The 15,662-nt window shown below is 57.1% G+C and overlaps 3 protein-coding genes across 3 annotated transcripts; all 3 read right to left on the minus strand.

Moving 5' to 3' along the window:
* Nucleotides 1–609: 609 nt before the first annotated feature.
* LOC135317276 (feather keratin Cos1-1/Cos1-3/Cos2-1-like) lies at nucleotides 610–924 on the minus strand. The gene has a single exon (XM_064473229.1). The coding sequence runs from the start codon at nucleotides 922–924 to the stop codon at nucleotides 610–612; it is 315 nt and encodes a 104-aa protein (XP_064329299.1).
* A 6,945-nt stretch (nucleotides 925–7,869) lies between these two features.
* On the minus strand, nucleotides 7,870–8,184 carry LOC135317252 (feather keratin Cos1-2-like). The gene has a single exon (XM_064473192.1). It carries the CDS (start codon nucleotides 8,182–8,184, stop codon nucleotides 7,870–7,872), a length of 315 nt encoding a protein of 104 aa, XP_064329262.1.
* A 6,924-nt stretch (nucleotides 8,185–15,108) lies between these two features.
* Nucleotides 15,109–15,423, minus strand: LOC135317253 (feather keratin Cos1-2-like). Its single transcript, XM_064473194.1, has one exon. The coding sequence runs from the start codon at nucleotides 15,421–15,423 to the stop codon at nucleotides 15,109–15,111; it is 315 nt and encodes a 104-aa protein (XP_064329264.1).
* Nucleotides 15,424–15,662: the final 239 nt, after the last annotated feature.

Consider the following 15,662-nt stretch of genomic DNA (forward strand, 5'->3'; position numbering starts at 1 on the left):
ACGGGCTCTAGATGGCGTAATGCAGTGGAGGGGAAGGTGGAGAGGAGGCTGTGGGCTGTCCGTGTGCATTCTTGTCTTCCCATTCCCCACTCCTGCCGCCCTTTGGAGCCATGCTCTCGCTGATAGCCATTGGCTGTGGAGTAGCCAGGGTTGTCTTTGTTAGCTCCAGGGGAAAGGGCACAAACCAAAATCTACTGCGGTGAGTCCCACCCTCCCCTTGCTCCACCTCTTCCCTGAGCAGACTGGAAGAGCTGCCGCAGAAGGAAGGAGGACTCGCAGGCCCAAGCTTGGATGCAGCACAACTTTAATGAGTCCGAAGAAGAAAAGGAGGTGGTTCACAGAGAGCAGCAGGGGCAGCCACTAAGATGCGGTGGAGCTCCTGCAGGGTGTCCATCTGCCCGCCCTGCAGAGGGAGGGAGGCCAACAGGTCCCCGCTAGGCTGGTGTGGGGAGGCGGTGACAGGAAAGGTAAAGAAGAGAGAGAAGGGATTAGAAGAGCAAAACAGTGGCCCGAGGAGGTGAATACAGTGCCCTGAAGCTCTGTCTCCTGTCCAGCAGCACCATGTTCTGAGGTCTTGGAAGTTCTTGGCCAAAGTTGTTGCCAGCCGCTTTAGCAGGGTCGACATCTGCTGCCACAGTAGCGGTTCGTAATGCAGGAGAGGTCAAAGCCCCCGGAGTTGATGGGCACTCCATCACAGCTGAGGATGCTGCCAACAGCAGCGGAGGTGGAGGAGCCCACAACGGTGTTCTGTGGGAAGGAGCTGAGGATGGGGCCGGGCAGGGTCACCACCACGGGGGAGGGCTCGATGACGACGATGGAGTTCTGGCACTGCCTGACACAGGGCTCATTGCAGCTGTTGGCCAGCGGGGTCGGGCCACAGGGCGAGCAGGGCTGGCAGGGCTGGCACTGGTCGTAGCAGGACATGTCTCTGGTCCAGCGGTGCACCTGGGAGAGAGGGCAGGGGGAAGAAGCAGAGCACAGGGATACATGAGGGGCAGCACTGCACCCAACCACAGTGGAGCCAAGGCACCTCCTGGCCCAGCACGCGCTGCCCAGCCCAAAGGCCACGAGCCACCTCAACTAAGTCCCAGCCCCTCTCTCTGGAAGACCTCCTCTCCCCTTCCCTCTCCCATGAGAATCAGTTCCCAGCCCTGGGCTAGGACAGCCCATATCGGCTGAGGCACCCATCGAGGAAAGACCTGATCCTGAAGGAGGAGGAGGAGGAGGAGACGAGGCTTCACTCTCACCTGATTCCCAAGGAGAAGGAGGCGAGAGAAGTGGATGAGAGGGCAGAGAGTTGGGCTGCCTTTTATAGTAGACCTGCATTGCCTGAGGCCCAGAGGCACCCTTTGGGGAAGTAATAATTTTCTGACAAGCTCACGTCAAATGCGGACCATCCCGGCCAATGGTACGGGCTGTGTCCTGGCTTCCTGCACTGCTGCCTTTTCATTTCCTGGCTTACGCCACGTGCTTTCCCAGATGAAGGCTTCTGTAAGTGCTGGGAGGAGAGGCCTGAGGATTTCCAGGATAGAAACACGTCAGCGCAGGCAGAAGACTCAGATCAAGTGCTGGTGGCCTGCCGTGCAGGCAGGTGATGATGTGCACCTGGGTCATACCTGTGGGCTTGTTTGTGGCAAAGTTTGCAGGAAATGGGCATCGCTCTCATGCTTCTTGTCCGGGTGCACAAAGGCTCCCATGTGAGAGGTCATGTCACATCTAGCCCCCAGCATCTGCTCAGCAGAGTCCACAGTTGCGGATGAGGACTTGGTGATTGACGGTCGGACTTGGTGATCTTTTGGGGTCTTTTCCAACCTTGACGAGTCTATGTTTTCCTGGCTTGCGTTACGTGAGCATACAGATTTTGGCGTGCTCCCATGGAGGCACGCACGAGCACACGTCGGTCAGCCTGTACTTGTGTGAGCCTCATCATGGGGACGTGCGCAGGTCACAGCAGGGGGACTGTCCCGTGGTGCGTCCAGGAGAACTGCAGAGTAGCACGTTGCCCTTGCCAGAAGGAGCCCATCTGCAGCTGAACGGTGGTGCCTTTGGCCTGGCAGAGAGCTGCTCAGAGAACCAAAATGCACTCCCTTATGCCCTCTCGCGTCCTCCCTTTCTTGCTTTAAGTACGGGGAGAAAGAGCAAGAAAGCCTGCCCGCCTATGCAGGCCGTTATCCTGGCATTGTATCCCCTGACGGGGCAGTGTTGCTGGTGACTGGGCGGGACAGAGGCTCCTCATGTCCACGCCAATGCCACCACTCAGCCTGGTGCTGAGTGAGGCAGGGCCTACGACCTTGCACCGAGTGGGTACTGGAGCGAAGGGACCAGGGTCCAGATGATGCTCTGCTGTGAGACGTGGGACTGACTTTCTGGGTGGCACAGGGAGAGTCAGGCAGCTGAGGACGCCTTTGGTGTTGAAGCACCAGGAGTCCCATGCTCCCCACAGAAACCTGAATCTGAGGGCACAGCACCTGTGTCTAGGAAGGCAGGGACATGTGCTTCAGGGCCCAACTGCAGAAACTCTGCTGCTGTTTCATGAGGGAGGTCAGGCAAGTTCCCTCTTTGTGACAGAGGCTGCAGGTACCTTGTAAGGGACCTAAGTGCGTCCTCCACCCTAGTCTGCCTTGTCTTTGCTCCAGCTTAGAGGCAGTGTAACCGAGGGCCACCCTTCTCCCTTTGTTGACCTTGCTGAGATCATGTCCAGGTGGTGCTGCTGGGAGGCTTCAGCCAGGCCTGACTGCCCTTCCCATGGGAGCCGCTTTCAGACTCAAGTTCAAGGACATTAGATAGCTGTCATATTAGAGCACTTATTCAAACTCTTTAAGCGTGAGGAATAATACCATTTCTCTTAAGCTTATTCAGCATTCCATCCGTGCCTTACTGAAGCCTGGACTGGTTCCTCTCTCTTGGAATTCGTATCCCTCTAACTGTGCCTCATGCTCTCTTGGACCCACTGCAGCCTGTTTCTGTGGCAAGGCTTTGGGAGGTGGGGGAGAAGGGTGCAGGGGTGCCCCCTGTGAGAAGAATCCAGTGGCTACCGCCATGTCTGACAGAGCCAGTTCCAACCGGCTCCAACACGGACTATCTGCTGCACAGCGCTGAGCCCGTTAGCAATGCTGGCTAACACATCTTAGAGAAAGGGCAAAAGCCTACACAGGAAATGAGGAATGGAGAGAGTAAACCATTTGAGAAACAGTCCCGCAAACACCAAGGCCAGAGGAAAGGGAGGAGGAGGAGGAGGAGGAGGTGCTTCAGGCAATGGTGCAGAGATTGCTGGGCAACCTGTGGGAGAGACCACGGTGGAGCAGACATCCACATGGAGGATCCCGCACTGGACCAGGAGCCCATGGAGGATCCCACGCTGGACCAGGTGGATATCCCCTGCTGGAAGTGTGGCCTGTGCAGAGCCCACGCTGAAGCAGGCTCCTGGCACCAACTGCGGGCCCTGGAGGACCCCCATGCCGGGGCAGTCTTATCCGGAAGGACTGCAGGCCGTGGACTGGACCTATGATGGAGCTGGTCTTGAAAGACTGCAGCCTATGGGAAGGACTCATGCTGGAGCAGAGGAGGAGGAGAGAGATGTGAGGAGATGTGAGGAGAAAAGAGTGGCAGGAAGGAACTGTTGTGTCCTGCCACAACGCTCCCCCATTCCACAGTACATTGTGCGGCTTGCGGGTGGAGGAGATGGAGAGCCATGAACGAAGGAGGGAAGTCGAGGCTGTGAAAAAGAGGTGGGCATGGAGGTGTTTTAGAGGGTTTTGGTCTGTTTCTCACCATCCTGCTCTATTTGTAATTGGCACTATGTTAAATGAATCTTCCCCAAGTCGAGCCTGCTTTAAGGGTGGCAGCATTTGGTAAGTAATCCCCCTGTCTTTACCTTGACCCACAACCTTACTTTCACCTGACTTTCTCCTTACTATCTCCTTCTGCCCTGTGGAGGAGGGAGCATGAGAGATCAGCCGGGTGTGTTTGGAAGCCAGCCAAGGTCTCCCTGGTTCTGCAACAACTATGGTAATTAGAAGTGCCATGTGTGCTTTTTACATTGCCATGCTTTTCTTTTTTTCCTGCTTCCTATCTATGCCATCAGGAGCAGTCTCTTCCTCCCACTGTTGTTCCCTTCAGAGGACGGTGGGCAGTGATGTCAGGTGGCCTTTGTGCTTGTGTACCTGGGCACCAGTGGCAGGTTTAGAGCCATGGGCAGAGCACAGCTCACCAAACCTCCTGCCGTAGCCTCAAATGTACAAGGAGTCCCCACGGTCTGCGCGGGAGGAAAGCCGTGAATGGGAGCTACTCTCTTGATGACCTGCTGTGCTGGTTTTGGCTGAGAAGGGGTTAATTCTCCTCCGGGGTGGGGTGGGGGGTGGGGGGGTGGGGGTGTCGACAACCTTGCCAGCTTCCCGCGCTCTGCCGTGTCGGCGGGAGGCTGGGAGGGGCAAGGCCACGGCCGGGGCGGCTGACCCCGACTGGCCAATGGCATGTTCGTTCCATACCATGTGACACCATGACCAGTATAGCAAGGGGGGGCAATCTGCGGCTCAGAGGAGGCGTGGCTTTGGGTCGGCGGGCGGTGAGCGGTTGCGTCGCTTGTGGTTTGTTTCGGCGGTTCATTCCCCTCCCCTCTCCCTTCCCCTCCCCCCCACCCCGCGTTTCGCGCCTCTCGTTGTTCTCTTTACGTTGCATTTTTGTTGCTGTTTCTTTTAATTTTAATTATTTCACTGTTCTTATCCCAACCCACGAGCGTTACCCTTCTGATTCTCTCCCCCATCTACCGGTGGGGGAGTGAGCGAGCGACTGTGTGGGGCTGAGCTGCCGGCTAAACCACGACACCTGCTCTCTTCAGCTCTTTCTGACTCTGCTAGGAAGAGTCCTGCATGACAACTGGTGACAGAGAAGAAACACCCACTCCCTTGGCTGCCTCAGACCCCCTCCACCTTGCATTTCTTTCCCCAACCATCCAGCCCCTCACTGGCTCTCTTTCCCAGCCCGTTCCCTCTCAACGTCTCCCAGGCAGGTCAGTGCAGATGATCTCGGCTGTCTTTGTAGGCCCAAATTTCTGAGGTTCAAGCACCAAAGGCTGTTCTCCACGAGCGGTAGGCTTCAGGGGAGGAGGGACCTAGGAGAAGGGGCCCAGTACAGTTCTCTTCTCTTGGCAGCCTGGCAGGAGGCCCTTCTGTGCAAGGCTGAGCTGTGGGCAAAGGCCCTCAGCACTCCCGTGGCAGCCCTATTTCCCCTACGCGCCCAGAGATCTGCACCCAAAGATCCTCTTTCTGAGAGGGGCTGGCGTTGGTGGCCTGAGGGAAAAGAGAAGGTGGTGAGAGAGCTTCTGCCATGGAACTGTTCTTCCCTCGCGCGCCAGGATGGGATTGTACTTGCCGTGAGCTGCAGAGAGAGAGCCTGGGCTGTTCTGGTCGGTGCTCTCTCTACAGTACCATGGGAGGAAGGGTCAGTCGCTCACCTGTGTCTTCTTTTAGGCCCATGCAAGAAACCCTTTTTGTCCTGGAGGTGCTCGTTCTGATGGGAGGTGGGGATGTGCGGTGCGCCAGGCACCTCAGCCTTGCAAATCTGTGCAACCACCCGCTGGGCCGCACGGGGCACTGCATGGTGTGGCAGAGGAAGAGGGGATCTGCCCTAGCTATCGTTGCCCTTGGATGTTCTCACTGATTATTCACCCGATTAACACCTGGCTCAGACGCTGGTGCCGTTGGTGGAAGTTTGGGGATTTTTTGATCGTGGGAAGGGTCGTACAGAAAGCAGCCTTCCAGCTCTTCAAGGAGTTAGTCAGCAGGACCCCCTGGGAAGAGGTCCTCAGGGACAAGGGAACAGAAGTGCCGGCAGACCTTGGAAGGTGCATTCCATAGAGCACAGGAGCTCTCAGTTGCCAGGTGTAAGAAATCCGGCAAGGAAGGGAAGAGAGCAGTACGGCTGAGCTGAGATATGCTGGTCAAACTAATGAGCAAGAGGGAACCGCGCAAGCAGTGGAAGCAGTGGAAGCGGGGACAGGTAAGGGATGCAAAGAATAACTAAAGGGCTTCTACAGGTACGACAGCCAGAAAAAGAAGGCTAAAGAAAGTGCACCCGCCCTGCTGAACAAGAATGGTTGCCTAGTATCAAGAGACGAGGAGAGAGCTGAGGTACTCAACAACTTTCTTGCCTCAGTCTTGGCTGGTAGCCTCTCTCCTCAACCCTCTCAAGCCAATGGACCGCAGGATGGAGACGAGGGGGCTAAAGCCCCTCCCACCACCTGAGGAACCGGCACACCCACAAGCCTATGGGACCTGACGAGATGCATCCCAGAGTCCTGAGGGAATTGGCTGGTGGAGCTGCCAAGACACTCTCCATGGTCTCGAAAGGCCATGGCAGTCAGGTGAAGTCCCTGGGGAGTGGAAGAAGGGAAAGAGTGTGTCCATCTTTGAAAAGGGTAGAAAGGAGAACCTGGGGAGCTACCGTCCTGTGAGCCTCACCTCTGAATGGGAAGGGGGGTTGCGGACTCTGCGTTACACATAGTCTCTGCCACTCCTTCCTCTTCACGCTGCTCCCCTGCTCCACGGTGGGGTCCCACCCACGGGAGAAGGTCCTTCACAAAATTCTCCAACGTGGGTCCTTCCACCGGGCTGCATTTCTTCACGGGCTGCTCCACCGTGGGTCCCCCACGGGGTCACAGCTCCTGCCAGAGGACCTGCTCCAGCGTGGGCTTCTCTCCGCAGGAGGGCAGTTCCTGCCAGGAACCTCTTCCAGTGCAAGCTCTTTACGGGGTCACAGTGTCCTTCACGGTACATCCACCTGCTCCGGGGTGAGGTCCTCCGTGGTCAGCCCACGACCTGAGGGCAGGAAGGGCATGAGTGGAACCTCACACGGTTCGTGGGGCGCTGTGTGCCCGAGATGTTATTGTGCGCCAAGCGGTGCCTCCAGGAGTTCCTTTTCTGCTCCCAGGAGACCACGGATGGATGCCAGGATTTAGAGCATTGCCTGCGGCTGAAGGCCAAGGTCCAAAAGGAACTTTCAAAGTATAACTGAAAAGCATAACTAGATGTTAGCATTAACAGTCATTTGCGCCACAAGGCATTTGCGCAGGGAAGGTGGACAGCTGAAACAAGCCATGAGGGCCTTGTGGGGGTGTTGGCTTCGCAGGGAGTGTGGCCGATACTAATCCTGACTTGTGCATTACCTCAGGCCTGCCTATCTGGAGAGCAGCTGGGCCCTGCCAGGTGCTGAAGGGCTATATGAGGTCGCTATCTCACCTGCCTGTGCCCATGTGTACCGGCCACGGGCTCTAGATGGCGTAATGCAGTGGAGGGGAAGGTGGAGAGGAGGCTGTGGGCTGTCCGTGTGCATTCTTGTCTTCCCATTCCCCACTCCTGCCACCCTTTGGAGCCATGCTCTCGCTGATAGCCATTGGCTGTGGAGTAGCCAGGGTTGTCTTTGTTAGCTCCAGGGGAAAGGGCACAAACTAAAATCTACTGCGGTGAGTCCCACCCTCCCCTTGCTCCACCTCTTCCCTGAGCAGACTGGAAGAGCTGCCGCAGAAGGAAGGAGGACTCGCAGGCCCAAGCTTGGATGCAGCACAACTTTAATGAGTCCGAAGAAGAAAAGGAGGTGGTTCACAGAGAGCAGCAGGGGCAGCCACTAAGATGCGGTGGAGCTCCTGCAGGGTGTCCATCTGCCCGCCCTGCAGAGGGAGGGAGGCCAACAGGTCCCCGCTAGGCTGGTGTGGGGAGGCGGTGACAGGAAAGGTAAAGAAGAGAGAGAAGGGATTAGAAGAGCAAAACAGTGGCCCGAGGAGGTGAATACAGTGCCCTGAAGCTCTGTCTCCTGTCCAGCAGCACCATGTTCTGAGGTCTTGGAAGTTCTTGGCCAAAGTTGTTGCCAGCCGCTTTAGCAGGGTCGACATCTGCTGCCACAGTAGCGGTTCGTAATGCAGGAGAGGTCAAAGCCCCCGGAGTTGATGGGCACTCCATCACAGCTGAGGATGCTGCCAACAGCAGCGGAGGTGGAGGAGCCCACAACGGTGTTCTGTGGGAAGGAGCTGAGGATGGGGCCGGGCAGGGTCACCACCACGGGGGAGGGCTGGATGACGATGGTGGAGTTCTGGCACTGCCTGACACAGGGCTCATTGCAGCTGTTGGCCAGCGGGGTCGGGCCACAGGGCGAGCAGGGCTGGCAGGGCTGGCACTGGTCGTAGCAGGACATGTCTCTGGTCCAACGGTGCACCTGGGAGAGAGGGCAGGGAAGAAGCAGAGCACAGGGATACATGAGGGGCAGCACTGCACCCAACCACAGTGGAGCCAAGGCACCTCCTGGCCCAGCACGCGCTGCCCAGCCCAAAGGCCACGAGCCACCTCAACTAAGTCCCAGCCCCTCTCTCTGGAAGACCTCCTCTCCCCTTCCCTCTCCCATGAGAATCAGTTCCCAGCCCTGGGCTAGGACAGCCCATATCGGCTGAGGCACCCATCGAGGAAAGACCTGATCCTGAAGGAGGAGGAGGAGGAGGAGACGAGGCTTCACTCTCACCTGATTCCCAAGGAGAAGGAGGCGAGAGAAGTGGATGAGAGGGCAGAGAGTTGGGCTGCCTTTTATAGTAGACCTGCATTGCCTGAGGCCCAGAGGCACCCTTTGGGGAAGTAATAATTTTCTGACAAGCTCACGTCAAATGCGGACCATCCCGGCCAATGGTACGGGCTGTGTCCTGGCTTCCTGCACTGCTGCCTTTTCATTTCCTGGCTTACGCCACGTGCTTTCCCAGATGAAGGCTTCTGTAAGTGCTGGGAGGAGAGGCCTGAGGATTTCCAGGATGGAAACACGTCAGCGCAGGCAGAAGACTCAGATCAAGTGCTGGCGGCCTGCCGTGCAGGCAGGTGATGATGTGCACCTGGGTCATACCTGTGGGCTTGTTTGTGGCAAAGTTTGCAGGAAATGGGCATCGCTCTCATGCTTCTTGTCCGGGTGCACAAAGGCTCCCATGTGAGAGGTCATGTCACATCTAGCCCCCAGCATCTGCTCAGCAGAGTCCACAGTTGCGGATGTGGACTTGGTGATTGACGGTCGGACTTGGTGATCTTTTGGGGTCTTTTCCAACCTTGACGAGTCTATGTTTTCCTGGCTTGCGTTACGTGAGCATAGAGATTTTGGCGTGCTCCCATGGAGGCACGCACGAGCACACGTCGGTCAGCCTGTACTTGTGTGAGCCTCATCATGGGGACGTGCGCAGGTCACAGCAGGGGGACTGTCCCGTGGTGCGTCCAGGAGAACTGCAGAGTAGCACGTTGCCCTTGCCAGAAGGAGCCCATCTGCAGCTGAACGGTGGTGCCTTTGGCCTGGCAGAGAGCTGCTCAGAGAACCAAAATGCACTCCCTTATGCCCTCTCGCGTCCTCCCTTTCTTGCTTTACGTACGGGGAGAAAGAGCAAGAAAGCCTGCCCGCCTATGCAGGCCGTTATCCTGGCATTGTATCCCCTGACGAGGCAGTGTTGCTGGTGACTGGGCGGGACAGAGGCTCCTCATGTCCATGCCAATGCCACCACTCAGCCTGGTGCTGAGTGAGGCAGGGCCTACGACCTCGCACCGAGTGGGTACTGGAGCGAAGGGACCAGGGTCCAGATGATGCTCTGCTGTGAGACGTGGGACTGACTTTCTGGGTGGCACAGGGAGAGTCAGGCAGCTGAGGACGCCTTTGGTGTTGAAGCACCAGGAGTCCCATGCTCCCCACAGAAACCTGAATCTGAGGGCACAGCACCTGTGTCTGGGAAGGCAGGGACATGTGCTTCAGGGCCCAACTGCAGAAACTCTGCTGCTGTTTCATGAGGGAGGTCAGGCAAGTTCCCTCTTTGTGACAGAGGCTGCAGGTACCTTGTAAGGGACCTAAGTGCGTCCTCCACCCTAGTCTGCCTTGTCTTTGCTCCAGCTTAGAGGCAGTGTAACCGAGGGCCGCCCTTCTCCCTTTGTTGACCTTGCTGAGATCATGTCCAGGTGGTGCTGCTGGGAGGCTTCAGCCAGGCCTGACTGCCCTTCCCATGGGAGCCGCTTTCAAACTCAAGTTCAAGGACATTAGATAGCTGTCATATTAGAGCACTTATTCAAACTCTTTAAGCGTGAGGAATAATACCATTTCTCTTAAGCTTATTCAGCATTCCATCCGTGCCTTACTGAAGCCTGGACTGGTTCCTCTCTCTTGGAATTCGTATCCCTCTAACTGTGCCTCATACTCTCTTGGACCCACTGCAGCCTGTTTCTGTGGCAAGGCTTTGGGAGGTGGGGGAGAAGGGTGCAGGGGTGCCCCCTGTGAGAAGAATCCAGTGGCTACCGCCATGTCTGACAGAGCCAGTTCCAACCGGCTCCAACACGGACTATCTGCTGCACAGCGCTGAGCCCGTTAGCAATGCTGGCTAACACATCTTAGAGAAAGGGCAAAAGCCTACACAGGAAATGAGGAATGGAGAGAGTAAACCATTTGAGAAACAGTCCCGCAAACACCAAGGCCAGAGGAAAGGGAGGAGGAGGAGGAGGAGGAGGTGCTTCAGGCAATGGTGCAGAGATTGCTGGGCAACCTGTGGGAGAGACCACGGTGGAGCAGACATCCACATGGAGGATCCCGCGCTGGACCAGGAGCCCATGGAGGATCCCACGCTGGACCAGGTGGATATCCCCTGCTGGAAGTGTGGCCTGTGCAGAGCCCACGCTGAAGCAGGCTCCTGGCACCAACTGCGGGCCCTGGAGGACCCCCATGCCGGGGCAGTCTTATCCGGAAGGACTGCAGGCCGTGGACTGGACCTATGATGGAGCTGGTCTTGAAAGACTGCAGCCTATGGGAAGGACTCATGCTGGAGCAGAGAAAAATGTGAGGAGAAAAGAGCGGCAGGAAGGAACTGTTGTGTCCTGCCACAACGCTCCCCCATTCCACAGTACACTGTGCGGCTTGCGGGTGGAGGAGATGGAGAGCCATGAACGAAGGAGGGAAGTCGAGGCTGTGAAAAAGAGGTGGGCATGGAGGTGTTTTAGAGGGTTTTGGTCTGTTTCTCACCATCCTGCTCTATTCGTAATTGGCACTATGTTAAATGAATCTTCCCCAAGTCGAGCCTGCTTTAAGGGTGGCAGCATTTGGTAAGTAATCCCCCTGTCTTTACCTTGACCCACAACCTTACTTTCACCTGACTTTCTCCTTACTATCTCCTTCTGCCCTGTGGAGGAGGGAGCATGAGAGATCAGCCGGGTGTGTTTGGAAGCCAGCCAAGGTCTCCCTGGTTCTGCAACAACTATGGTAATTAGAAGTGCCATGTGTGCTTTTTACATTGCCATGCTTTTCTTTTTTTCCTGCTTCCTATCTATGCCATCAGGAGCAGTCTCTTCCTCCCACTGTTGTTCCCTTCAGAGGACGGTGGGCAGTGATGTCAGGTGGCCTTTGTGCTTGTGTACCTGGGCACCAGTGGCAGGTTTAGAGCCATGGGCAGAGCACAGCTCACCAAACCTCCTGCCGTAGCCTCAAATGTACAAGGAGTCCCCACGGTCTGCGCGGGAGGAAAGCCGTGAATGGGAGCTACTCTCTTGATGACCTGCTGTGCTGGTTTTGGCTGAGAAGGGGTTAATTCTCCTCCGGGGTGGGGTGGGGGGTGGGGGGGTGGGGGTGTCGACAACCTTGCCAGCTTCCCGCGCTCTGCCGTGTCGGCGGGAGGCTGGGAGGGGCAAGGCCACGGCCGGGGCGGCTGACCCCGACTGGCCAATGGCATGTTCGTTCCATACCATGTGACACCATGACCAGTATAGCAAGGGGGGGCAATCTGCGGCTCAGAGGAGGCGTGGCTTTGGGTCGGCGGGCGGTGAGCGCTTGCGTCGCTTGTGGTTTGTTTCGGCGGTTCATTCCCCTCCCCTCTCCCTTCCCCTCCCCCCCACCCCGCGTTTCGCGCCTCTCGTTGTTCTCTTTACGTTGCATTTTTGTTGCTGTTTCTTTTAATTTTAATTATTTCACTGTTCTTATCCCAACCCACGAGCGTTACCCTTCTGATTCTCTCCCCCATCTACCGGTGGGGGAGTGAGCGAGCGACTGTGTGGGGCTGAGCTGCCGGCTAAACCACGACACCTGCTCTCTTCAGCTCTTTCTGACTCTGCTAGGAAGAGTCCTGCATGACAACTGGTGACAGAGAAGAAACACCCACTCCCTTGGCTGCCTCAGACCCCCTCCACCTTGCATTTCTTTCCCCAACCATCCAGCCCCTCACTGGCTCTCTTTCCCAGCCCGTTCCCTCTCAACGTCTCCCAGGCAGGTCAGTGCAGATGATCTCGGCTGTCTTTGTAGGCCCAAATTTCTGAGGTTCAAGCACCAAAGGCTGTTCTCCACGAGCGGTAGGCTTCAGGGGAGGAGGGACCTAGGAGAAGGGGCCCAGTACAGTTCTCTTCTCTTGGCAGCCTGGCAGGAGGCCCTTCTGTGCAAGGCTGAGCTGTGGGCAAAGGCCCTCAGCACTCCCGTGGCAGCCCTATTTCCCCTACGCGCCCAGAGATCTGCACCCAAAGATCCTCTTTCTGAGAGGGGCTGGCGTTGGTGGCCTGAGGGAAAAGAGAAGGTGGTGAGAGAGCTTCTGCCATGGAACTGTTCTTCCCTCGCGCGCCAGGATGGGATTGTACTTGCCGTGAGCTGCAGAGAGAGAGCCTGGGCTGTTCTGGTCGGTGCTCTCTCTACAGTACCATGGGAGGAAGGGTCAGTCGCTCACCTGTGTCTTCTTTTAGGCCCATGCAAGAAACCCTTTTTGTCCTGGAGGTGCTCGTTCTGATGGGAGGTGGGGATGTGCGGTGCGCCAGGCACCTCAGCCTTGCAAATCTGTGCAACCACCCGCTGGGCCGCACGGGGCACTGCATGGTGTGGCAGAGGAAGAGGGGATCTGCCCTAGCTATCGTTGCCCTTGGATGTTCTCACTGATTATTCACCCGATTAACACCTGGCTCAGACGCTGGTGCCGTTGGTGGAAGTTTGGGGATTTTTTGATCGTGGGAAGGGTCGTACAGAAAGCAGCCTTCCAGCTCTTCAAGGAGTTAGTCAGCAGGACCCCCTGGGAAGAGGTCCTCAGGGACAAGGGAACAGAAGTGCCGGCAGACCTTGGAAGGTGCATTCCATAGAGCACAGGAGCTCTCAGTTGCCAGGTGTAAGAAATCCGGCAAGGAAGGGAAGAGAGCAGTACGGCTGAGCTGAGATATGCTGGTCAAACTAATGAGCAAGAGGGAACCGCGCAAGCAGTGGAAGCAGTGGAAGCGGGGACAGGTAAGGGATGCAAAGAATAACTAAAGGGCTTCTACAGGTACGACAGCCAGAAAAAGAAGGCTAAAGAAAGTGCACCCGCCCTGCTGAACAAGAATGGTTGCCTAGTATCAAGAGACGAGGAGAGAGCTGAGGTACTCAACAACTTTCTTGCCTCAGTCTTGGCTGGTAGCCTCTCTCCTCAACCCTCTCAAGCCAATGGACCGCAGGATGGAGACGAGGGGGCTAAAGCCCCTCCCACCACCTGAGGAACCGGCACACCCACAAGCCTATGGGACCTGACGAGATGCATCCCAGAGTCCTGAGGGAATTGGCTGGTGGAGCTGCCAAGACACTCTCCATGGTCTCGAAAGGCCATGGCAGTCAGGTGAAGTCCCTGGGGAGTGGAAGAAGGGAAAGAGTGTGTCCATCTTTGAAAAGGGTAGAAAGGAGAACCTGGGGAGCTACCGTCCTGTGAGCCTCACCTCTGAATGGGAAGGGGGGTTGCGGACTCTGCGTTACACATAGTCTCTGCCACTCCTTCCTCTTCACGCTGCTCCCCTGCTCCACGGTGGGGTCCCACCCACGGGAGAAGGTCCTTCACAAAATTCTCCAACGTGGGTCCTTCCACCGGGCTGCATTTCTTCACGGGCTGCTCCACCGTGGGTCCCCCACGGGGTCACAGCTCCTGCCAGAGGACCTGCTCCAGCGTGGGCTTCTCTCCGCAGGAGGGCAGTTCCTGCCAGGAACCTCTTCCAGTGCAAGCTCTTTACGGGGTCACAGTGTCCTTCACGGTACATCCACCTGCTCCGGGGTGAGGTCCTCCGTGGTCAGCCCACGACCTGAGGGCAGGAAGGGCATGAGTGGAACCTCACACGGTTCGTGGGGCGCTGTGTGCCCGAGATGTTATTGTGCGCCAAGCGGTGCCTCCAGGAGTTCCTTTTCTGCTCCCAGGAGACCACGGATGGATGCCAGGATTTAGAGCATTGCCTGCGGCTGAAGGCCAAGGTCCAAAAGGAACTTTCAAAGTATAACTGAAAAGCATAACTAGATGTTAGCATTAACAGTCATTTGCGCCACAAGGCATTTGCGCAGGGAAGGTGGACAGCTGAAACAAGCCATGAGGGCCTTGTGGGGGTGTTGGCTTCGCAGGGAGTGTGGCCGATACTAATCCTGACTTGTGCATTACCTCAGGCCTGCCTATCTGGAGAGCAGCTGGGCCCTGCCAGGTGCTGAAGGGCTATATGAGGTCGCTATCTCACCTGCCTGTGCCCATGTGTACCGGCCACGGGCTCTAGATGGCGTAATGCAGTGGAGGGGAAGGTGGAGAGGAGGCTGTGGGCTGTCCGTGTGCATTCTTGTCTTCCCATTCCCCACTCCTGCCACCCTTTGGAGCCATGCTCTCGCTGATAGCCATTGGCTGTGGAGTAGCCAGGGTTGTCTTTGTTAGCTCCAGGGGAAAGGGCACAAACTAAAATCTACTGCGGTGAGTCCCACCCTCCCCTTGCTCCACCTCTTCCCTGAGCAGACTGGAAGAGCTGCCGCAGAAGGAAGGAGGACTCGCAGGCCCAAGCTTGGATGCAGCACAACTTTAATGAGTCCGAAGAAGAAAAGGAGGTGGTTCACAGAGAGCAGCAGGGGCAGCCACTAAGATGCGGTGGAGCTCCTGCAGGGTGTCCATCTGCCCGCCCTGCAGAGGGAGGGAGGCCAACAGGTCCCCGCTAGGCTGGTGTGGGGAGGCGGTGACAGGAAAGGTAAAGAAGAGAGAGAAGGGATTAGAAGAGCAAAACAGTGGCCCGAGGAGGTGAATACAGTGCCCTGAAGCTCTGTCTCCTGTCCAGCAGCACCATGTTCTGAGGTCTTGGAAGTTCTTGGCCAAAGTTGTTGCCAGCCGCTTTAGCAGGGTCGACATCTGCTGCCACAGTAGCGGTTCGTAATGCAGGAGAGGTCAAAGCCCCCGGAGTTGATGGGCACTCCATCACAGCTGAGGATGCTGCCAACAGCAGCGGAGGTGGAGGAGCCCACAACGGTGTTCTGTGGGAAGGAGCTGAGGATGGGGCCGGGCAGGGTCACCACCACGGGGGAGGGCTGGATGACGATGGTGGAGTTCTGGCACTGCCTGACACAGGGCTCATTGCAGCTGTTGGCCAGCGGGGTCGGGCCACAGGGCGAGCAGGGCTGGCAGGGCTGGCACTGGTCGTAGCAGGACATGTCTCTGGTCCAACGGTGCACCTGGGAGAGAGGGCAGGGAAGAAGCAGAGCACAGGGATACATGAGGGGCAGCACTGCACCCAACCACAGTGGAGCCAAGGCACCTCCTGGCCCAGCACGCGCTGCCCAGCCCAAAGGCCACGAGCCACCTCAACTAAGTCCCAGCCCCTCTCTCTGGAAGACCTCCTCTCCCCTTCCCTCTCCCATGAGAATCAGTTCCCAGCCCTGGGCTAGGACAG

The sequence above is a fragment of the Phalacrocorax carbo genome, chromosome 25, assembly GCF_963921805.1.
Source record: "Phalacrocorax carbo chromosome 25, bPhaCar2.1, whole genome shotgun sequence".
NCBI classification, from domain to species: domain Eukaryota; kingdom Metazoa; phylum Chordata; class Aves; order Suliformes; family Phalacrocoracidae; genus Phalacrocorax; species Phalacrocorax carbo.

What these genes read in the sequence shown, in the direction of transcription:
- LOC135317276 (XM_064473229.1), bottom strand. Translation starts at nt 924, where the DNA reads ATGTCCTGCTACGACCAGTGCCAGCCCTGCCAGCCCTGCTCGCCCTGT.
- LOC135317252 (XM_064473192.1), bottom strand. Translation starts at nt 8,184, where the DNA reads ATGTCCTGCTACGACCAGTGCCAGCCCTGCCAGCCCTGCTCGCCCTGT.
- LOC135317253 (XM_064473194.1), bottom strand. Translation starts at nt 15,423, where the DNA reads ATGTCCTGCTACGACCAGTGCCAGCCCTGCCAGCCCTGCTCGCCCTGT.